General features: G+C 46.0%; 1 protein-coding gene and 1 non-coding gene across 2 annotated transcripts in view; both read left to right on the top strand.

Annotated features, from left to right (window-relative positions):
- C20H19orf47 (chromosome 20 C19orf47 homolog) overlaps positions 1–21,184 on the top strand; it is a 53,044-nt gene extending 31,860 nt beyond the window's left edge. The window contains exon 10 of the mRNA XM_055369432.1: positions 19,636–21,184. Coding sequence (XP_055225407.1) covers positions 19,636–19,745 — 110 coding nt within the window. The 3' untranslated portion in view covers positions 19,746–21,184. The remainder of the gene's footprint in view (positions 1–19,635) is intronic.
- LOC115931671 (U6 spliceosomal RNA) lies at positions 20,077–20,183 on the top strand. The gene has a single exon (XR_004068119.1). It is a non-coding gene; the product is annotated as a U6 spliceosomal RNA (small nuclear RNA).
- Positions 21,185–23,973: the final 2,789 nt, after the last annotated feature.

The following is a 23,973-nucleotide window of genomic DNA, read 5'->3' as shown; positions in this document are numbered from 1 at the left end:
TTACACAGTGACCACCCCATTTCATAAAGGAATGAAGAGCAGTTGGACTCTTCCAGTTGGAGACCACTGGAGGAGTTGGGTCAGGGGATGCTGAGAGCTAACGTTGACTACCACCTGTGTGCCAGGAAGTACTAAATCAACACTTGGCTAAGTTGTTGGACTTGTCGAATCCTGAGGGCAACATCATAAAAGGCAGGGTCTTCCTATTCTCATCCCATAAACGGATGAGGAAATGGTGGTGCAGCGAGCCCAGGGCTCATGCTGAATTGCAGAACCAGACCTACAGCAGCCCAGCAGAGTGATTCTGTGTGGATGGTCACCCTGAGACAAGGCCACCTCTGGACACATCCCTTCCTCTGGTAGCCCACATCAGTGGATACTAAAGCCAGATACAAACTAGCAATATCTGTGGCAAGTGGCCAAGGCCTGGGCCAGCCTCAGCCCCCCTTTCCCCAGTGCCCAAGCCCCCTGCTGCTGAGATGAGCCAAGAGTTGAGCTGCAGCCACCTCCACCCCTCCTTTGGGCATCTGACCTGAGTTAGTTTGGCAAGTGCTGCAACTATAGACCCAACTTTGAAGGCCTGTCGGGGTCCTGGAGCAGAGGAGACATTTCCCTTTGCAAAATCAGGGCTAAATCTCTCTCTCTCTCTCTTTTTTTGTAATAGACTTTATTTTTAGAACAGCTTTATTTATTCATTTATAGATAGGGGCTTGCTCTGTCACCCAGACTGGAGTGCATTGGTATGATCCCAGCTCACTGTAGCCTCCACCTACCAGGCTCAAGTGATCCTCTTGCCTCAGCCTCCTGAGTACCTGGGGCTACAGGCACCTGCCACCATGCTCAGCTAATTTTTTAATTTAAATTTTTTTTTTTTTTGAGATGGAGTGTCACTCTCTTGCCCAGGCTGGAGTGCAGTGGGGCGATCTCGGCTCACTGTAGCCTCCGTCTACCGGGTTCAAGCAATTCTCCTGCCTCAGCCTCCTGAGTAGCTGGGATTACAGGCATGTGCCACCACGCCTGGCTAATTTTTTTATTTTTAGTAGATATGGGGTTTCACCGTGTTAACCAGGCTGGTCTCGAATTCCTGACCTCAGGTGATTTGCTCACTTCGGCCTCCCAAAGTGCTGGGATTACAGGCGTGAGCCACCATGCCCGGCCAGTTGTTTTTTTTCTTGTAGAGATGAGGTCTCACTATATTGCCCTAGCTGGTCTCAAATTCGTGAGCTCAAGCGATGTACTCACCTCAGCCTCCCAAAATGTTGGGATTACAGGCATGAGCCACCACACCTGGCCTTAGAATAGTTTTAGAGTCGCAGAAAAAATTGAGAAGATAGTGCAGAGAGCTGCCGTATACCCTACGCTCAGTTACTCCTAATATTAATGACATCTGACATTGGGGTGGTACGTTTGTCACAATTAAAGTCTATAGTTTATTCAGATTGCCTTAGTTTTGCCTAATGTATTTTACTGTTCCAGGATCTCATGTGACATTATGTTATCAAATTTGATAACATTCTGGCTCCAGACATTTATATCGACAAGTAAGGAGTTGTCATGTCTCCTTAGGTTCCTCTTGGCTAGGGCAGTTGCTCAGACTTTCTTTGGTTTTGATGCCTACTTTGATAGTTTTGAAGAGTTCTGGTCAGACATATTATGGGATGCCCCTCAGCTGGGATTTGTCTGATATTTTTCTCATGATTACACTGGAGTTACATGTTTTTTGGAGGAAGACCTCAAAGGGGAAGTGTCATTTCATCACATATCAAAGGTACACACTGACCACATGATTCACCACTGTTTTTGTTCATCCTGATCACCTGTTTGTCAAGTTTCTCCACTTTGTAAAGCTACTCTTCTTTCTCCCTTTACACCTTGTCCTCTTTGGAAGGAATTCACTGCACAGCCCGCATGTAAGGAGTTGGGGGGTTTATGCTCCATCTCCTTGGGGGCAAGGGATTTACATAAATTATTTGGAATTCTTCTGCAAAGGAAATGTGTCTCTTCTCCTCATTTAGTAACTTAGTCATTTATTTTTATGAGTTTGGACTCAGGGATATTTACTTTGTATTTGAGGTTATCATCCAACGTTACTTTCTTTATTTTGTCACTCACATTAGTCTGACTTTGGCCATGGGGAGCTCTTTCAGTTGGTTCCAGAATCCCTTTGACTTGTTATACCCCCATTGTTTTTGTTTTTGAGACGGAGTTTCGTTCTTGTTCCCCAGGCTGGAGTGCAATGCTGCAATCTCAGCTCACCACAACCTCCGCCTCCTGGGTTCAAGCGATTCTCCTGCCTTAGCCTCCTGAGTAGCTGGGATTACAGGCACATGCCACGATGCCTGGCTAATTTTTGTATTTTTAATAGAGATGGGGTTTCATCATATTGTTCAGGCTGGTCTTGAACTTCTGACCTCAGTTGATCCGCCTGCCTCAGCTTCCCAAAGTGCTGGGATTATAGGCGTGAACCACCGCACCCAGCCTTGTTTTTGTTTTTACTGTGTCCTTACTTTCAGGCTCTAGAGATGCTGCAGGCTCATCTTGTATATTTCCTGCCCCAGTCCTGGAGCCAACCATTTTTCCAAGGAGCCTGGTCCTTTTAATTGCAGAACAGTGGTGGAAACCAAGATCTAGGCATGAGATGTGCTTGGCTACTACTGGAGCCTCCCTTCTTTTTTTCTATACCTTTTTTTTTTTTTTTTTTTGAGACAGAGTCTCCCTCTGTTGCCCAGGCCAGAGTGCAGTGGTGTAATCTCACTGCAGCCTCTGCCTCCAGAGTAGCTGGGATTATGGAGACAGGATCTTGCTCTGTCACCCAGGCCAGACTGCAGAGGCACAATCGTAGCTTACTGCAGCCTTGAACTCCTGGACTCAGATGATCCTCCTGCCTCTTGTCTATAATTGTAGGAATTACAGGCATGAGCCATCATACCCAGTGACAACTCCATTTTAGAAAATGAAGCCTTATATGGAACCCCAATGTGTAAATCATTCTTAAAAAGGAAAAGCGGGCTGGGCATGGTGGCTCATGCCTGTAATCCCAACACTTGGGGAGGCCAAGGCAGGCAGATCTCTTCAGCCCAGGAGTTCCAGACCAGACTGGGCAACATGGCGAAACTCCATCTCTACAAAAAATTTAAAAATTAGCTCGGCGTGGTGGCGCATGGCTGTAGTCCAGCTGCTTGGGTGGCTGAGGCAGGAGGATCACTTGAGCGCAACAGGTAGAAGCTGCAGTGAGCTGTGATCACGACACTGCACTCTAGCCTGGGCAACAGAGTGAGCCCCTGTCTCGAAAAAATAAAAAGAAAAAATAAAAAATTAAAAAAAGCAACTTATTACTGTAGGTTTAAGCACTTATTTTGGATTAATTCATAGGAACAGTACAAAATTCCAGTCCTTAAAAGGATATGAAATAAGACCATTGTGCACCCAGTAGACTGGCAGAAACCTTAAGTCTCAAGTGTTAGGGAAGATTTGGAGTAATGGGAGGATATACTTTGCTGATGGAATGTAAGCTGGTACCAACCATCTTGGAAAATAGTTTGGTAGGTTGTGGTAAAGTTGAAGGTGACACACTTTCCAACCCAGCAGTTACTCTCCTAGCAAATACATACCCTGGAGAAACTTCCACGTACATGCAAAAGACATGTATGAGAATGTTCACAGCAGTGCTGTTTGTAACAGCATAAATGTGGAAACAAATATCCAGCAACTGGAGAATGGACAGATTGTGGCATAGTTGTTCCAGTTACCTAATGCATCACTAATCACCCCAAAACTTAGTGGCTTAAATTAACAATCATTTTATTATCTCTTATAGTCCCAGGGGTTGACTGGACTTAATTAGGCTGTTATCACTTGGGGGTGCTCATGTGATTTTAGTAAGATGTTGGCTGAGGTTGGTGTCATCTTAAAACTTCCTCAGATACCTGGTGGTTAACCAGTACTGGCACTTATCTGGGGCCCAGCTTGGGCTGCCAGCCAGAATGCCTACACATGACTTCTTCCTGTGGCCTGTGCTTCCTTACAGCATGGCAGCTGGGTTTCAAGAAGGAGCTTCTTGAGAGCCAGAGGAAACTGTATGGCCTTTTCTTTTTTTTTTTTTTTGAGATGGAGTCTCGCTCTGTCGCCCAGGCTGGAGTGCAGTGGCGCGATCTCGGCTCACTGCAAGCTCTGCCTCCCGGGTTCACGCCATTCTCCTGCCTCAGCCTCCCAAGTAGCTGGGACTACAGGCGCCCGCCACCATGCCCGGCTAATTTTTTGTATTTTTAGTAGAGATGGGGTTTTACCATATTGGCCAGGATAGTCTCGATCTCCTGACCTCGTGATCCAACCGCCTCGGCCTCCCAAAGTGCTGGGATTACAGGCGTGAGCCACCACGCCCAGCCCTGTATGGCCTTTTCTAACCTAGCATTGGAAGCCACAGGGCTTCACTTCTGCCACAGTCACTGGCCCATCAGATTCAGGAGGAGGCATGGTAGATCCCACTTCTCAGTAAGAGGAAGTCAACATCTCCTTGTAAGAAGAGCATGTGGGATGAGAACTCGCATTGTGGTCATGTTGGAAAATAAGACACCAATGTTGGATGCATTATGTTTTACATATTGGATGTGGGATAGTGTACATCAATGAAAATGAACTAATGTTGCACATATCAATATGAATAAACTAAAACACTGAGTGAAAAAAGCAAATTGGGCCGGGCATGGTGGCTCACGCCTGTAATCCCTGCACTTTGGGAGGCCAAAGCGGGTGGATCACTTGAGGTCAGGAGTTCCAGACCAGCCTGGCCAACATGGTGAAACCCTGTCTCTACTAAAAATACAAAAATGTAGCCAGGCGTGATGGTATAGGCCTGTAGTCCCAGCTGCTCAGGAGGCTGAGGCAGGAGAGTTGCTTGAACCCAGGAGGCAGATATTGCAGTGAGCCGAGATTGTGCCACTGCACTCCAGCCTGGGCGACCCAGCAAGACTCCACATCTCCCTTCACTGCATCATGTGAGGGACTCCGCCACCTGAAGGCAGTGTGAGCCTGTGAAAGCGCAAGGTGTGGGGTAAGACAGTGGGGCTCCTTGTGTTTATTTTTTATTTTTATTTATTATTATTATTTTTTGAGACAGGGTCTTGCTCTGTCACCCAGGCTAGACTGCAGTGGTGCTATCTCAACTCACTGCACTCTCTGCCTCTCAGGGTCAAGTGATCCTCCCACCTCAGCCTCCTGAGTATCTGGGACTACAGGTGCGTGCCACCATGTTTGGCTAATTTTTTTTTTTTTTTTTTTGAGACCGAGTTTTGCTCTTGTTGCCCAGGCTAGAGTGCAATGGCGCGATTTTGGCTCACCACAACCTCTGCCTCCCGGGTTCAAGCGATTCTCCTGCCTCAGCCTCCCAAGTAGCTGAGATTACAGGCATGCGCCACCATGCGCGGCTAGTTTTTTTGTATTTTTAGTAGAGACGGGGTTTCTCCGTGTTGGTCAGGCTGGTCTCAAACTCCCAACCTCAGGTGATCCGCCCGCCTCGGCCTCCCAAAGTGCTGGGATTACAGTCGTGAGCCACTGTGCCCGGCCCAATTTTTGCAGGTTTTTTTGTAGAGAAGGGGGCTTGCTATGTTGCCCAGGCTGGTCTTGAAGTCCTGGACTCAAGCAATCCGCTCACCTCGGCCTTCCAAAGTGCTGGGATTATAGGTGTGAGCCACTGCGCCTGGTGTAATGGTTTTTAAAGCTGGGCGGTAGGCACATGGTATTCATTGTGTTAATTTTTATGTATTTTTGGGCATCTCTTATTTTAAAAATAACAATTCTGCTTCTACTCTGGGTCCGTCAGTCATCCAGTTCCCCTCTCCAGAGGCAGTCAGTGTTACTGGAGTTTTATGAGTTCCCCCAGAAATATCTGTATATTTACAAACATAATTATATTTTCTTACTCAGATGGTTACATATCTAATAGTTTTACACTTTGCTTTTTTCACTTAATATACCTTGGAGATTGTTTTATATTAGTACATAAAGAGCTTTTAGAAAAACAGCTCTACTGAGATATAAATTCATGTATCAGACAATTCACTCATTTAAAGTGAACAATTCGGCTGGGTGCAGTGGCTCACATGTTTAATCCCAGCACTTTTGGAAGGCCGAGGTGGGCGGATCACCTCAGGTCAGGAGTTCGAGACCACCCTGGCCAACATGGTGAAACTCCATCTCTACTAAAAATACAAAAATTAGCGGGGTGTGGTGGCACACGCCTGTGATCCCAGGTACTTGGGAGGCTGAGGCACGAGAATCACTTGAACCTGAGATCATGCCACTGCACTCCAGCCCAGGCTGGTCTTGAACTCCTGTGCTCAAGTGATCCTCCTGCCTCAGCCTCTGAAAGCGCTGGGATTATACACGTGAGCCACCGTGCCTGGCCTGTATTCCTTTTTTTTTTTGAGATGGAGTCTCACTCTGTCACCAGGCATGTATCAGAGTTTCATTCCTTTATCGGCTAAATAATATTCCATTGTATGGATGTATTACATTTGTTTATCTATGAGTTGATGGACATTTGGGTTGTTTATACTTTTGGGCTATTGTGAATAATGCTGCTATCAATATTCAGGTACAAGTATTCTGTGTAGACATATGTTTTCAATTCTCTTGGGTGTATACCCTAGGAGTAGAATTGTTGGGTCATATGATAATTCTATTTTTAACCATCTGAAGAACTGCCAGACTGTTTTCCATCAGCTGTATGATCTTACATTTCCACCAGCAGTATATGAGGGTCCCATTTTCTCCACATCCTCACCAACACTTACTAGTATCTGACTTTTTGATTATAGTTGTCCTAGTGGGTGTTAAATGGCATCTTATTGTGGTGTTGATTTGCATTTCCTGATAGCTAATGAAGTTAAGCATATTTTATTTAGTGTCCTTATTGGAAAAAGCTCCTTTTAAAGTAACTGCATCTTTTGTTGCATATTCTTTTTTTTTTTTTTTTTTTTTTGAGATAAGGTCGCTCTGCCACCCAGGAGCAAGTACTCTGTAAAATGTTCGCGGGGAGGAAAGGCAACTTCAAGGGACAACTTTCCTATGATGAATTTAGGTTTAAGTGCTCTGAGCCCCTGCCTCAATTTGACACTCAAATGATGCAAAAATCAGTCCTGAATTATGCAAGGTTTAGCCAAAATAAAAGAGAGAAATAGGCGAGGCACGGTGGCTCACGCCTGTAATCCCAGCACTTTGGGAGGCTGAGGCCGGCAGATCACCTGAGGTCAGAAGTTCAAAACCAGCCTGACCAACATGGAGAAACCCCGTCTCTACTAAAAATACAAAAATTAGCCAGGCGTGGTGGCGCATGCCTGTAATCCCAGCTACTCAGGCTGAGGCAGGAGAATCGCTTGAACCTGGGAGTTGGAGGTTGTAGTGAGCTGAGACCGAGCCACTGTACACCAGCCTGGGTGACAGAGTGAGACTCTGTCTCAAAAAAAAAAAAAAAAAAAAAAAAGAGAAATAAAGTGGCTGCTGATTATGTAGCTGAACCTACTAGCCATTATCACTGGAGGAGAAATCAGAATTTTCTTCAAACAAACCTGATCATTTTCAATATCCACTTTTATTTATTTGTTTATTTGAAACATGGTCTCACTGTGCTGCCTAGGCTGGAGTGCAGTGGCATGATCACAGTTTACTGCAGCCTTGACCTCCTGGGCTCAGGTGATCTTCTTGCTTCAACCTCCCAAGTAGCTGGGACTACAGGCACATGCCCGGCCAATTTTTTAATTTTTTGTAGAGACAGGGTCTGGCCATGTTGCCCAGGCTAGTCTCAAACTCTTGGGCCCAAGTGATCTGCCTGCTTTGGCCTCCCAAAGTGCTGGGATTACAGGCTTGAGCCACTGTGCTTTTGTTGTGTATTCTTATAAAATGTTCTATTCTGGGCGTGGTGGCTCACGCCTGTAATCCCAACACTTTGGGAGGCTGAGGCGGGCGGATCACTTGAGGTGAGGAGTTTGAGACCAGCCTGGCCAACATGGCGAAAACTTGTCTGTACTAAAAACACAAAAATTTGTCAGGTGTAGTGGCATACGCCTGTAATCCCAGCTATTTGGGAGGCTGAGGCATGAGAATTGCTTGAACCTGGGAGGCGGAGGTTGCAGTGAGCCAAGGTCGTGCCACTGCACTCCAACCTGGGTGACAGAGTGAGATTCTGTCTCAAAAAAAAAAAAAAAAAAAATCTGTTCTATTCCTATGTGGCTATATCATGATGTATTTAACCAGTCCTATAATTATGGACACTTAGGTGTTTTCCAAGACCTTTTCTATCACAAATGGTCCCTCTTGTATATACCATATTTTGCTCATCTGTGAACATATCCATAGGGTAAATACCTAGGAGTGAAATTGCAGGGTTATAGGGAATGTCTCTATGTTTTATAAGTTTGAGTTTATAACATTTGTGTATTTAAAAGCGGATATTGAGGCCAGCCACAGTGGCTCATGCCTGTAATCCCAGCCCTCTGGGAAGCTGAGGTGGGCGGATCCCTTGAGCCCAGGAGTTTGAAACCAGCCAGGGCAACATGGTGAAACCCTTCTCTACAAAAGATACAAGAAATTAGCCAGGCATGGTAGTGCACACCTGTAGTCCCAGCTACTCGGGAAGTTGAGGTGGGAGGATTGACTGAGCCCAGGAGTTTGAAGCTGCAGTGAACCCTGATCGTGCTACTGAACTTCAGCCTGGGAGACAGAGTGAGACCCTGTTTTATTTATTTGCTTGTTTCAAACAAATAACAAATAAATAAAAGTGGGTATTGAGAATAATCAGGTTTGTTGAAAGAACATTCTGATTTCTCCTCCAGTGATAATGGCTGGTAGGTTCAGCTACATAATCAGCAGCCACTTTATGTCTCTTTTTTATTTTGGATAAACCGCATAATTCAGGACTGAGTTTTGCATCAGTTTCAGTGTCAGGTTGAGGCAGGGGACTCAGAGCACTTAAATTCGGCCAGATGTGGTGGCTTATGCCTATAATCCTAGCACTTTGGGAGGCTGAGGCAGGTGGATCACCTGAGGTCAGGAGTTCAAGACCAGCCTGGCCAACATGGCGAGACCCCGTCTCTACTAAAAATACAAAAATTAGCCGGGTGTGGTGGTGCACGCCCGTAATCCCAGCTATTAGGGAGGCCGAGGCAGGAGAATCACTTGAACCTGGGAGGCAGAGATTGCAGTGAGCTGAGATCGCGCCACTACACTTCAGCCTGGGTGACAGAGCGAGACTCCATCTCAAAACAAAAACAAAAACACCTAAATTCATCACAGCAAAGTTGTCCTTTAATGTTGCCTTTCCGGGGCTGGGCGCCGTGGCTCACGCCTCTAATCCCAACACTTTGGGAGGCCGAGGCGGGCGGATCGCAAGGTCAGGAGTTTGAGACCAGCCTGGCCAATATGGTGAAACCCTGTCTCCACTAAAAATACAGAAATTAGCCTGGCGTGGTGGCGGGCACCTGTAATCCCAGCTACTTGGGAGGCTGAGGCAGGAGAATTGCTTGAACCTGGGAGGTGGAGGTTGCAGTGAGCCAAGATTGCGCCACTGCACTCCAGCCTGGGTGACAGAGCAAGACTCTGTCTCAAAAAAAAAAAAAAGTTGACTTTCTGGCTGGGCGTGGTGGCTCACACCTGTAATCCCAGCGCTTTGGGAGGCTGAGGCGGGCAGATCACGAGGTCAGGAGAGCGAGACCATCCTGGCTAACATGGTGAAACCCCATCTCTACTAAAAATACAAAAAATTAGCCGGGCGTGGTGACACGCGCCTGTAATCTCAGCTACTCTGGAGGCTGAGGCAGGAGAATTGCTTGAACCTGGGAGGCAGAGGTTGCTGTGAGCTGAGATTGTGCCACTGCACTCCAGCCTGGCGACAGAGTGAGACTTCGTTTCTAAATAAATAAATAAATAAAGTTGCCTTTCCTCCCTCCAGACATTTTACAGAGTACTTGATCCTAAATTATCAGCAGAGCATATTCTGGCCATCCTTAAACCTTCTTGATTGTGTGTTATTATGAAGAGCTTGATCCTACAGCTGTGTGATCCACAAGTTACTCAACCTCTCTTCAGTTTCCTCTTCACTAAGATGAGAGTAATAATTAGCCGGGCGTGGTGGCGGGTGACTGTAATCCCAGCTACTTGGGAGGCTGAGGCAGGAGAATTGCTTGAACCCGGGAGGTGGAGTTGCAGTGAGCCAAAATTGCATCACTGCACTCCAGCCTGGGTGATAGAGCAAGACACTGTCTCAAAAAAAAAAAGCCACAAAAACAAAAAAACCAAGATGAGAGTAATAATAGCACCTATCCCATGGAATGGTTTTGGGGATTAAATGAGTCAATTAGTGTGAAAGGCTTAAAACAGTACCTGGCATACAGTGTTGATACCTAATTTTATCTCTGAAATTTCCTGTAATCCCAGTACTGTGGGAGGCAGAGGCAGGTGGATTGCTTGAGCTCAGGAGTTCAATACCAGCCTGGGCAACATGGCAAAACCCTGTCTCTACAAAAAATACAAAAATTAGCCAGGTATGGCGGCTACTAGGGAGGTTAAGGCAAGAGGATCCCTTGAGCCCAGGAGGCAGAGGTTGCAGTGAGCCGAGCTCATGCCACTGCATTCCAGTCTGGGTGACAGAACGAGACCCTGTCTCCAAACAAACAAACACACCTGCTCGGGTACGGTGGCTCATGCTTGTAATCCCAGCACTTTGGGAGGCAGAGGTGGGTGGATCACTTCAAAACAAGAGTTCGAGACCAGTCTGGCCAACATGGCGAAACACGGAGTCTACTTAAATACAAAAGTTAGCTGGGCATGGTGGCATGCGCCTGTAATCCCAGCTACTCAGGAGGCTGAGGCACAAGAATCACTTGAACCGGGGAGGCAGAGGTTGCAGTGAGCCAGGATTGCACCACTGTGCTGTAGCCTGTGACAGAGCATGACTTCGTCTCAAAAAAAAAAAAAAAAAAAAAAAAAAGGGCCGGGTGCGGTGGCTCACGCCTGTAATCCCAACACTTTGGGAGGCCCAGGCGGGCGGATCACGAGGTCAGGAGATCAAGACCATCCTGGCTAACATGGTGAAACCCCGTCTCTAATAAAAATACAAAAAATTAGCCGGGCTAGGTGGCGGGCGCCTGTAGTCCCAGCTACTCAGGAGGCTGAGGCAGGAGAATGGCGTGAACCCCGGGGGGCGGAGCCTGCAGTGAGCCGAGATCGCACCACTGCACTCCAGCCTGGGCGACAGCAAGACTCTGTCTCAAAAAAAAAAAAAAAAAAAATTTAATGACATTCTTACAGGCTATAAAATAACTTTTTTGGTAATGCTTTATTTTAGTATAATTGTAAACTTTTAGAAAAGTAACAAGAAGCCTGATGCAGTGGCTCACACCTGTAATCCCAGCACTTTGGGAGGCCGAGGCTGGCAGATCACCTGAGGTCAGGAGTTCAAGACCAGCCTGACCAACATGGTGAAATCCCGTCTCTATTAAAAATACAAAAATCCGAGGTTTCGCTGTGTTGGCTGGGCTGGTCTCCAGCTCCTAACCGCGAGTGATCTGCCAGCCTCGGCCTCCGGAGGTGCCGGGATTGCAGACAGCGTCTGGTTCACTCAGTGCTCAGTGGTGCCCAGGCTGGGGTGCAGTGGCATGATCTCGGCTCGCTACAACCCCCACCTCCCAGCCGCCTGCCTTGGCCTCCCAAAGTGCCGAGAGTGCAGCCTCTGCCCGGCCGTCACCCCATCTGGGAAGTGAGGAGCGTCTCTACCTGGCCGCCTATTGTCTGGGACGTGAGGAGCCCCTCTGCCTGGCTGCCCAGTCTGGAAAGTGAGGAGCGTCTCTGCCCGGCCGCCATCCCATCTAGGAAGTGAGGAGCGCCTCTTCCTGGCCGCCATCCCATCTAGGAAGTGAGGAGCGTCTCTGCCCGGCCACCCATCGTCTGAGATGTGGGGAGCGCCTTTGCCCCGCCGCCCCGTCTGGGATGTGAGGAGCGCCTCTGCCCGGCCGCGACCCCGTCTGGGAGGTGAGGAGCGTCTCTGCCCAGCCGCCCCGTCTGAGAAGTGAGGAGCCCCTCCGCCCGGCAGCCGCCCCGTCTGAGAAGTGAGGAGCCCCTCCGCCCAGCAGCCACCCCGTCTGGGAAGTGAGGAGCGTCTCCGCCCGGCAGCCACCCCGTCCGGGAGGGAGGTGGGGGTCAGCCCCCGCCAGGCCAGCCGCCCCATCCGGGAGGTGAGGGGCACCTCTGCCCGGCCGCCCCTACTGGGAAGTGAGGAGCCCCTCTGCCCGGCCAGCCGCCCCGTCCGGGAGGGAGGTGGGGGGGTCAGCCCCCCGCCCGGCCAGCCGCCCCATCTGGGAGGTGAGGGGCGCCTCTGCCTGGCCGCCCCTACTGGGAAGTGAGGAGCCCCTCTGCCCGGCCACCACCCCGTCTGGGAGGTGTACCCAACAGCTCATTGAGAACGGGCCATGATGACAATGGCGGTTTTGTGGAATAGAAAGGGGGGAAAGGTGGGGAAAAGATTGAGAAATCGGATGGTTGCCCTGTCTGTGTGGAAAGAAGTAGACATGGGAGACTTTTCATTTTGTTCTGTACTAAGAAAAATTCTTCTGCCTTGGGATCCTGTTGATCTATGACCTTACCCCTAACCCTGTGCTCTCTGAAACATGTGTTGTGTCCACTCAGGGTTAAATGGATTAAGGGCGGTGCAAGATGTGCTTTGTTAAACAGATGCTTGAAGGCAGCATGCTCGTTAAGAGTCATCACCACTCCCTAATCTCAAGTACCCAGGGACACAAACACTCTGCCTAGGAAAACCAGAGACCTTTGTTCACTTGTTTATCTGCTGACCTTCCCTCCACTATTGTCCTATGACCCTGCCAAATCCCCCTCTGTGAGAAGCACCCAAGAATGATCAATAAAACAAAACAAAACAACAACAACAAAAAAATCATTTTAAGGGAGATTATAAGCATGGAAACATGATGTCTACATATTGCTAAGTGAAAATAGTAATATACTGTCTGATAACATTTCTGTAAAACAACAGAGAGAGATTGGAATCATCTTGAAATTAAAGATTTCCGTGAAAAAAAAACAAAACAAACAAACAAAAAAATACAAAAATCAGCTGGGCGTGATGGTGGGTGCCTGTAGTCCCAGCTACTCAGGAGGCTGAGGCAGGAGAATCGCTTGAACCCGGGAGGCGGAGGTTGCAGTAAGCCGAGATCTCGCCACTGCGCTCCAGCCTGGGCAGCAGAGTGAGACTTGGTCTCAGAAAAAAAAAAGTAACAAGAGTACAAAGGATTTCTGTATACTCTTTACCCAGATTTGCCAATTGTTTACAATTTGTTCCATTTGTCTTACTGTTCCCTCTTCTCCCCTCCATAAGGATACATGCATCATCTATATCTATTGTGTTATGAGCCCTTTGAGAATTAGGTTGGAGAACATCATGTGTCTTTCTTTACCTCAGGACACTTGTGTGTAGTTCCTAAGATCAAGAACATTCTCTTTCCTTTTTTTTTTTTTTTTTGAGACAGAGTTTTGCTCTTGTCGCCCAGGCTGGAGTGCAATGGCGCGATCTTGGCTCACTGCAACCTCCTTCATCTGGGTTCAAGCAATTCTCCTGCCTCAGCTTCCCCAGTAGCTGGGATTACAGGCGCCCACCACCACGTCCGGCTAATTTTTGTATTCTTTAGTAGAGATGGGGTTTCACCATGTTGGGCTGGCTGGTCTTTGAACTCCTGACCTCAGGTGATCCACCTGCCTCAGCCTCCCAAAGTGCTGGGATTCCAGGTGTGGGTCACCATGTCTGGCCGAACATTCTCTTTCATAAGCACAGTACAACTATCAAAACAAGAAATTTAACATGGAGATGATACTTTTATCTAATGCAAAATTCATGTTCCAATTTCATCAATTGTCCCAATAACGTTCCTTATTGCTGTTTTTTCTCCTGGCTTGGAATCCAATTCAGGATCACACGTTACATTTATTTATTTATCTTTTCCGAGACACCCTGGTGACTTAACATGTTGCATTTAGGTGTCGTGTAAGAGCTTCCTTTTAGACAGTGAATGTTCAAATATAATGGTCCCGCAAATTGCTCTAGGAAGACTTGATGCCTGCAAGACATAGCTGGGTTTCTGCAGGGATGACCAGCTCATGTGGCGCCATCTTGTGGCAAGTGTGAATAGAGTTTATGAATCCACTGGGCAGCTGTGAAATTTTTCTCTTCTTGATGACCTAAAAAAAGATCAGGTGGTGTTTATATTATTTCAGTTTTTCTTAGTAATGTGGGAGGCTGTGTTGTAAGAATTTTTCTATTTCAAATCTACCTTTTTTTTTTTTTTTGAGACAGAGTCTGACTGTGTCGCCCAGGCTGGAGTACAGTGGCACGATCTTGGCTCACTGAAACCTCTGCCTCCCAGGTTCAAGCGATTCTCCTCCCTCAGCCTCCTGATTAGCTGGGATTACAGGTGCCCACCACAACGCCTGGCTAATTTTTGTATTTTTGGTAGAAATGGGATTTCGCTGTGTTGGCCAGGCTGGTGTCGAACTCCTGATCTCAGGTGATCTGCTCTCCTTTGCCTCCCAAAGTGCTGGGATTACAGGTGTGAGCCACTGCGCCTGGCCTAATTTTTTGTATTTTTAGTAGCAGGCTGGTCTGGAACTCCTGGCCTCAAGTGATCCGCCCACCTCAGCTTTCCAAAGTGCTGGGATGACAGGCATGAGCCACCATGCCTGGCCAACTCGGTAAACAGACAAGTTCATACCTGGAATAAAAATCAGCCTAGTACAGAGCTTTAACCTTCCTAATCAAAACTGCATTTGGTAAACAAATATTTTTTGATCCCCAAGTCCCAACTGTGTGCCTGGTGTAGGGGAGCAAAACATGGCTTCCCTCTACCCTTCTAGGTTCTTTGACTGGGCTACATATTAAATTGACATAAGGCAGATTAACAGTAGAAAAAAACTCATTTTAATTAAGTAAGTATGCACAGGAGCCCCACCATATATGAGATTCAAAGAAGGGCCAGATGATTGAAGCTTATATAGCATCCTGAGCTACAGAAAAAACAGGGGCTTGCGGCTTCTAGGAGGTGGTGGTGACCTAAATTATGGGAGGGTGCAGGGAGGAAGTGTATGGTGAATAAAAGTTGTCTTGTTATGCAGATTATAAGTTTCTTAGTTAAGAAAAGTTGTCCCAGAAGAATAGATCTGGGCGTGGTGCCAACCTCCAGTCTCATCTCCTGTGATCTGAGCTCATCTTTCCTGATTGAGAAGATTCCTGGGGAGGGGATTCATGACACTGGAGTTCCTTTTGGAGGATCCGTGTTTAGGTAGATAAGGGAAGGTCAAAGAAAGTCCTCCCTGCCCTTGCTGTTCCCCAGGTTCCCTCCATTTGAAGTAATCAGTCTATCAAAGGGGCATATTTTGGGATAGCATTTCTCGAACTTCTTCATTTCTCCTATCTGAAACTTCTCTACAAGTTCCACATGCTAAAAGTTGATTTGGTGGTGGATGACAGAAAAATCAGATTAGTGTTTGAATAGTATGAGACCTGGGACTAGGTCAGTCCAATTAATCAGTTCCGTCTCATTCCAGGAGGTGGTGTGGCAGGTGGGCTGCCATCACGGTCAGGCCTCTGTATGGCACAAGCAAACAGGTATTTAATAAGAGGAAACAAAAGAATAAGGTTAATGTTTGCAGCAATCTGTAAACTAGTTTCTGAGCCTGGAGGGCCGCCAATTGACATGATTTCTAGATGCTGGATCAAAGCATTTTCAGTTGGAGTAGGGGCAGGCAGTGATAATTTGACACAGATTTTCCTGGTTGCAATTTGCATTAGGGGTTCCAGTGAACTTTTTTTTTTTTTTTCCAGACAAAGTCTCGTTCTGTCGCCCAGGCTGAAGTGCAGTGATGCGATCTCGGCTCATTGCAACCTCTGTCTGCCAGGTTCAAGCGATTCTCCTGCCTCAACCTCCTGAGTAGCTGGGACTACAGGTGCATGCCACCACGCCCGGCTAATTTTTTGTATTTTTAGTAGAGACGGGGTTTTACCGTGTTAGCCAGGATGGTCTCGATGACCTTGTGATCCACCTGCCTCGGCTTCCCAAAGTGCTGGGATTACAGGCATGAGCCACTGTGCCGGCCTTTTTTTTTTTGAGACAGAGTCTCGCTCTGTTGCCCAGGCTGGAGTCAGTGGTATGATCTCCGCTCACTGCAAGCTCTGCCTCCTGGGTTCACGCCATTCTCCTGCCTCAGCCTCCCAAGTAGCTGGGACTACAGGTGCCCACCACCACGCCCAGCTAATTTTTTGTATTTTTAGTAGAGACGGAGTTTCACCGTGTTAGCCAGGATGGTCTCGATCTTCTGACCTCGTGATCCCTCCACCTTGGCCTCCCAAAGTGCTGGGATTACAGGTGTGAGCTACTGCGCCTGGCCTGTTTTTTTTTTTAGATGGAGTTTTGCTCTTGTTGCCCAGGCTGGAGTGCAATGGCACAATCTTGGCTCACTGCAGCCTCCGCCTCCCAGGTTCAAGCGATTCTCCTGCCTCAGCCTCCCAAGTAGCTGGGATTACAGGCACCCGCCACCCCGCCCGGCTAATTTTTGTATGGGGTTTCGCCATGTTGCCCAGGCTGGTCTTGAACTCCTGACCTCAGGTGTTCTTCCCACCCCGGTCTCCCAAAATGCTGGGATTATAGGTGTGATCGCAGTGAACTTTCTGATTAGTTTGTATATCGGTAGGCATGAAGGTGGTGTATACCTAAGTGTTTGTGGTGATTTATCTGAAGTCTCTATCAAGTCTTCTAGTTTTAGCTTGCAGGGCTTCAGGAAAGGAAGTCTTACTTTCAGTAACTCTAAGTCAGAAGGGAGAAAAACTGGAAATGTTAGTTTGGAGAGTCATAGCCAGACATTTGAGGAAACTGGAAGAATTCAGGATCCACTCAAGTTTCCAGGTAAATAACAAACCCTCCACAACAATGAACTAGAATCTAATAATGGATACACTATAGTTTTCTTCTGAAACATAATTTTTCTTTGTACAGTCACCCCCATTTCTGCCAGACACAATCACAATGAGATCAATTTGTTGCCAGGAGTGGTGGCTCATGCCTGTAATCCCAGCACTTTGGGAGTCGAGGCAGGAGCAGATTGCTTTAGTCTAAGAGACCAGCCTGGGCAACATGGCAAAACCCCATCTCTATAAAAAATACAAAAAAATCAGACGTGGGGCACACGAAATACAAAAAAATTAGACATGTTCGTGCATGCCTGTAGTCCCGACTACTCAGGAGGCTGACCTCAGAAGGATCATCTGAGCCTGGGAGGTGGAGGCTGCAGTGAGCCGTGATCCTACCACTGTACTCCAGCCTGGGTAATAGAGCAAGACCCTGTTTCAAGGAAAAAAATATCAATTTGTTGCAAAATAAGGTTGGTCTCTTATTAAACTTGGCCTGATTATTTATGTAAGAGCAGTAAGAATAATGATTGATTGTAAAGACTCTTTTTTTTGCTTTTTGGAGATGGAGTCTTGCTCTGTCGCCTAGGCTGGAGTGCAGTGGCACGTTCTTGGCTCACTGCAACCTCTGCCTCCCGGGTTCAAGTGATTCTCCTGCCTCAGCCTCCTGAGTAGCTGGGATTACAGGGGCCCACGACCATGCCTGGCTAATGTTTTGTATTTTTAGTAGAGATGGGGTTTCTCCATGTTGACCAGGCTGTTTTCGAACTCCTGACCTCAAGTGATCCACCTGCCTCGGCCTTCCAAAGTGCTGGGATTACAGGCATGAGCCACTGTGCCTGGCCCAGATTGGACCTTTTTTTTAAAAATTTTTTTCCTAGACAGAGTCTCGCTCTGTCACCCAGGCTGGAGTGCAGTGGAGTGATCTTGGCTCACTGCAACCTCCACCTCCCAGGTTCGAGTGATTCTCCTGCCTCAGCCTCCCAAGTAGCTGGGACTGCAGGCGTGCGCCACCATGCCCAGAAAATTTTTGTATTTTTAGTAAAGATGGGTTTCTCTGTGTTGGCCAGGCAAAGCCTCTCAGGCCAAGCGCGGTGGCTCGCACCTGCAATCCCAGCACTTTGGGAGGCCGAGGCAGGTGGATCACGAGGTCAGGAGTTCGAGACCAGCCTGACCAACATGGCGAAACCTCGTCTCTACCAAAAATACAAAAATTAGCTGGGCATGATGGTGGGTTCCTGTAATCCCAGCTACTCGGGAGGCTGAGGCAGGGAGAATCTCTTGAACCTGGGAGGCGGAGGTTGCAGTGAGCCGAGATCGCGCCACTTGAGACTCTGTCTCAAGAATGAATAAATAAATAAATAAATAAATAAATAAATAAAAGCCTCTCAAGGTTATGAAGCCAGGGACTTGCCATCAAACTATGCCTATGACACTATAATACTGTAGGTATTAAAAAAAAATTACAATCCGTCAGCTTAGTCCCATGTAATTCTTATTCTTCCTGATGTTGTTAGCAGGGTTTCTTTTTCTTTTTTTTTTTTCTGAGACAGAGTCTCGCTCTGTTACCCAGGCTGGAGTGCCTCGGTTCAGTGTAACCTCCACCTCCCGGGCTCAAGCGATTCTCGTGCCTCAGCCTCTGGAGTAGCTGGGATTACAGGTGTGCACCACCACACTCAACTAATTTTTTTGTTTTGTTTGTATTTTTAGTAGAGACCGGGATTCTCTATGTTGGCCAGGCTGGTCTCGAGCTTCTGGCCTTAAATGAACCGCCTGCCTGGGCCTCTCAAAGTGCTAGTATTACAGGCATGAGCCACCACACCTAGCCGAGTCAGCAGTTTTCTGAGTCCAGTTTTTCCACTAGAGTTTTGGAAATTCTTACCCAGTCCAATGTTATAATCATAAGTTTATTAGGACCTTCTATTCCAGACTACTTGTCAGAGTCATTTCCATGAATCTTGAAGAAGCAATTTGGGGCAATAGCTGATTGCAAATGCTTTTAGAGAAGAACCAAAACACTATTGATGAGCAAGACAGAATGGCCATGGTTAAAAAATCTGATGAGAGTTCATTATAACCAGCAATTGACAAGGAAACCTGGTTATTTCTGTGGCATATATCATGTTAACATAGTAACAAAATTATGACTTATAACATTAGATTTCTAGGAATCTCATAATTTTTAGAACATTCATATCAGTAACATATCCAGAAATATAACTTTTTTTTTTTTTTGAGATGGTGTCTAGCTGTGTCGCCCAGGCTGGAATGCAGTGGTGCGATCTTGGCTCACTGCAACCTCCTCCTCCTGGGTTCAAGCAATTCTCCTGCCTCACCCTCCCAAGTAGCTGGGATTACAGGTGCCTGCCACCACACCCAGCTAATTTTTGTATTTTTAGTAGAGACGGGGTTTCATTGTGTTGGCTAGGCTGGTCTCGAACTCCTGACCTCGTGATCCACCTGCCCTGGCCTCCCAAAGTGCTGGGATTACAAGCACGAGCCATTGCACCCGGCCATATAACTTATTTAAAAAAATGTTTTTTATCACCCTCATCACCTCCTACCCTGGGTTCATAAATATAACTTAACGTTTAGCATCATTTATTATTTGACAATGTTTCCCATTTAATTTAACATTTCAAATAAGCCTAATTAGTCTAATGTCTCTCTTTTTTCAGATGGAGTTTCGCTCTGTTACCCAGGCTGGAGTGCAATGGTGCGATCTCGGCTCTCTGCAACCTCCGCCCCCCGGGTTCAAGCAATTCTCCTGCCTCAGCCTCCCGAGTAGCTGGGATTATAGGTGCCCGTCACCATGCCTGGCTACTTTTTTTTATATTTTTAGTAGAGACAGGGTTTCGCCATGTCGGCCAGGCTGGTCTTAAACTCCTGACTTCAGGTGATCCACCTGCCTCGGCCTCCCAAAGTACTGGGATTACAGACGTGAGCCACCGTGCCTGGCTAATGTCTCTCTTTTTCAAGGTGAGAAACACATCTTTTGAGCTTTCCCAGGGGCTCAACTGGCAAATTCCAAAGTTAATTCAAGGTCAAAAGACTGAATTTAGAATTTGATTTTAGGAAGTTTGTCAAAAATGTAAAAAAAGATTTAAAACACTTGATGAGTGCTTGCTTTGGCAGCACATATACTAAAGTTGGAATGATGCAGAGAAGATTAGCATGGCCCCTGTGCAAGGATAACTCACAAATTCAGGAGGCCTTCCATATTTTTTGAAATTAAGAAAAGAAAAAAGGAAAAATTTGATTAATAGGATCTCAGGTAACTATTAATTTAGGTCACTAATAGTCTGGTTACCAGAGTGATTATTGAATTATATAGTGATCTGGGATCCTATTTAATCAACTGTTCATTTTATAATCATTTAATATTTTATGATTTAAGCATTTAATGAGCATTTAATATTTATTAATATTCATTTCATAATCACCAGGGTAATTATTAAAAGGCTTTGAAGGCAAATAAAGTTATATAGTTGTAAAAATATATATATTAGCTCTCTTAATAGAGAGGATTTTATTTTCTTGGAAAGTAATTGAAGGCCTGATAAAAGGTAATATGAAAGAGAAAATTATTTTGATAAGACATAATTTTTTTAAGGCAGATTACTTAAAAGGTGAAAAAGAAAATCTTTCACTCTTTTTTATCAATACTACAAGAAAATCTTGCATTTTAAAAGATAATGCCAAATTCTAGTTTTGCATCAATGTACCCTTGATATTAAGGCTCATTTTTAAGACATAATAAATTCACTCAATTTTGGTCAGTTTGACCACAAAAGATTCTCTCTTTCCGACTTTTATATGCATTCAGTTTTACCTGTATCTTTTCTTCCTTCCTTTATTCTGCAACAACTTATAAACTAGACTAAGTTATTTTTCCTCAACAAAACCCCCCCACATCTTCATACCTCACTAACATCTTACTTTCCTTGTACACTTTGCATACAGAGTCACTTATAGTAGTTACATAATTATATATTAGAATTTTAAGTCTTAGCAACTCTACAGCGAAACCTAGGAATTAAGCGATTTTGAACTGTCATGAGCTAACATTTTGTGAAGACACATAATTTCTAGAAACGTGTTTTCTCGCAGAATAGTTTTTCAGTATGAAACAGGACATGTTTACCTATGGACCCAAATATATTATTTCTTTCTATAAATTTTAAGAAGCCAAAGGTAAATAAACTTGTGCCTGTGTTGAGCAATGAATGCTTTAGTATTTTGTTTTATTTGGAAATGACCTGGATATTTAATGAATATCTGCCATCCAAGGGTGTAGTTATCAGTGAGGTTGGGAAACCATTTTAAAGAGCTATTTATAAACCACAATTATTTTTTCTTTTTTCTTTTTCTTTTTTTTTTTGAAATAATGTTTCACTCTTATAGCCCAGGCTGGAGAGCAATGGCATGATCTCAGCTCACTGCAACCTCTGCCTCCCGGGTTAAAGTGTAAAGCACGATTGTTGTTGAAAAGTTCATTTATAAACTTTGATCCTACTTACATTTATTTATTTCACATGTTCTTAACAATTATGCTTAGATTAGTCATGGAAGTTTCATGAAACATTAGACAAAGTCAGCTCTCCCAAGTCATTTCCCTAGTCACCATTCTTTTTTTTTTTTTTGAGACAGAGTCTCACTCTGTCACCCAAGCTGGAGTGTAGTGACTCTATCTCAGCTCACTGCAGCCTCTGCCTCTGGGTTCAAGCCATTCTTTCTCCTGCCTCAGCCTCCCGAGTAGCTGGGATTACAGGTGTGCACCACCAAACCCAGCTATTTTTTTTTTTTTTTTTTTTTGAGACAGAGTCACCTCTGTCGCTCGGCCTGGAATGCAGTGGCACGATCTCAGCTCACTGCAACCTCCGCCTCTCAGGTTCAAGCGATTCTCCTGCCTCAGCCTTCTGAGTAGCTGGGAGTACAGGTGCCCGCCACCACGCCCAGCTAATTTTTTTTTTGTTTGTTTTTTTTTCTGAGACGGAGTCTCGCTCTGTTGCCCAGGCTGGAGTGCAGTGGTGCAATCTCGCCTCACTACAACCTCCGCCTCCTGGGTTCAAGCAATTCTCTGCCTCAGCCTCCAGAGTAGCTGGGATTACAGATGCTCGCCACCACGCCCAGCTAATTTTTGTATTTTTAGTAAAGACAGGTTTTTACCATCTTGGCCAGGCTGATCTTGAACTCCTGACCTTGTGATCCACTCACCTCGGCCTCCCAAGTTGTTGGGATTACAGGCGTGAGCCACCGCGCCTGGCTAATTTTTTTGTATTTTTAGTAGAGACTGGGTTTCTCTATGTTGGCCAGGCTGGTCCTGTACTCCTGACTTCAAGTAATCTGCCCTCCCAAAGTGGCCTCCCAAAGTGCTGGGATTACAGGCATGAGCCACTGTGCCTGTCCCCACTATTCACCATTTTTACATCAAATGCATGTCAGGCAGCCATCATCTACGCAAGGACCATAAGTGAAATACATGTATAAGGTTTTCTGGGTTTTGTTTTTGTTTAATTTTTTTTTGTAAGTCAGAAGATAGAGCTGTTTTTCATTAAACCAACAATATTAAACTAGTTTTATTTACCAAAGATGTACCCAAGTCATGTGAACTTGAAAAGCATTTGGATTACTTCCTATATTTCTAGCAGTTTTAGGCATACAGTCATCTCCTGCATAATGATGTTTAATGGGCAATGCACCACATAGATAATGGTGGTCCCATAAGGTTATAATGGAGATGCCCTCTACAAGTGCACCACTTTTATCTTTTTTTTTTTTTGAGACAGTGTCTCACTCTGTTGCCCATGTACAATGGTGCGATCTCAGCTCACTGCAACCTCTGCCTCCTGGGTTCAAGCAATTCTCTTGCCTTAGCCTCCCAAGTAGCTGGGATTACAGATGCCCGCCACCACGCCCAGCTAATTTTTGTATTTTTAGTAGAGATGGGGTTTCACCATGTTGGCCAGGCTGGTCTTGAACTCCTGACCTCAGGTGATTCACCTGTCTCAGCCTCCCGAAGTGCTGGGATTACAGGTGTGAGCCACTGCGCCTGGCCCACTTTTATCTTTTATTGTACCTTTTCTATGTTTAGATATACGAACACTTGGCCAGGCACAATGGCTCATGCCTGTGATCCTAGCATTTTGGGAGGCCGAGGCAGGCAGATTGCTTGAGGTCAGGAGTTCGAGACCAGCCTGGTCAATGTGGCGAAACCCCATCTCTACTAAAAATACAAAAAATTAGCCAGGCATGGTGGTGGGCACCTGTAATCCCAGCTACTCGGGAGGCTGAGGCAGGAGAATTGATTGAATCCAGGAGGCAGAGGTTGCAGTGAGCCAAGATGGTGCCACTCACTCCAGCCTGGGCGACAGAGCAAAACTTGGTCTCAAAAAAATAAAAACAAACAAACAGCATTGTGTTACAATTGCCTTCAGTATTCAGTACAATAACATGCAGTACAAGTTTATAGCAATAGACTATAACTTATAGCCTAGGTATATAGTAGGCTATATGATCTAGCTTTGCGTAAATACACTCTCTGATGTTCACACAATGACAAAATTGCCTAATGAAGGAATTTCTCAGAACATATTCTCATCATTAAGTGACACGTGACTGTATTTAATTTACATGAGTGGGCCAGGCATGTTGGTTCATGCCTGTAATCCAAGCACTTTGGGAGGCCAGGGCAGGAGGATCACTTGAGACCAGGAGTTTAAGAGCAGCCTGGGCAACATGGCAAGACCCTGTCTCTACAAAACTAAAAATATTAGCCAGGAGTGGTGGCACATGCCTGTAGTTCCACCTACTCGGGAGGTTGAGGTGGGAGGATCACTTGAGTCCAGGAGGCAGAGGCTGCAGTGAGTGGTGATTGCGACGCTGCGCTCCAGCCTGGGTGACAGAGCGAGACCCTGTCTCAATAAATAAATACGTAAATAAATAATCTAGGCCAGGCACGGTGGCTCATGCATGTAATCCCAGCACTTTGGGAGGCTGAAGCGGGCGGATCACCT

The sequence above is a fragment of the Gorilla gorilla genome, chromosome 20 (genome assembly GCF_029281585.2).
Source record: "Gorilla gorilla gorilla isolate KB3781 chromosome 20, NHGRI_mGorGor1-v2.1_pri, whole genome shotgun sequence".
Lineage (NCBI taxonomy): Eukaryota > Metazoa > Chordata > Mammalia > Primates > Hominidae > Gorilla > Gorilla gorilla.
Note: the sequence above shows the minus strand (reverse complement) of the source record. Positions and strands in the feature narration are given on the sequence as shown.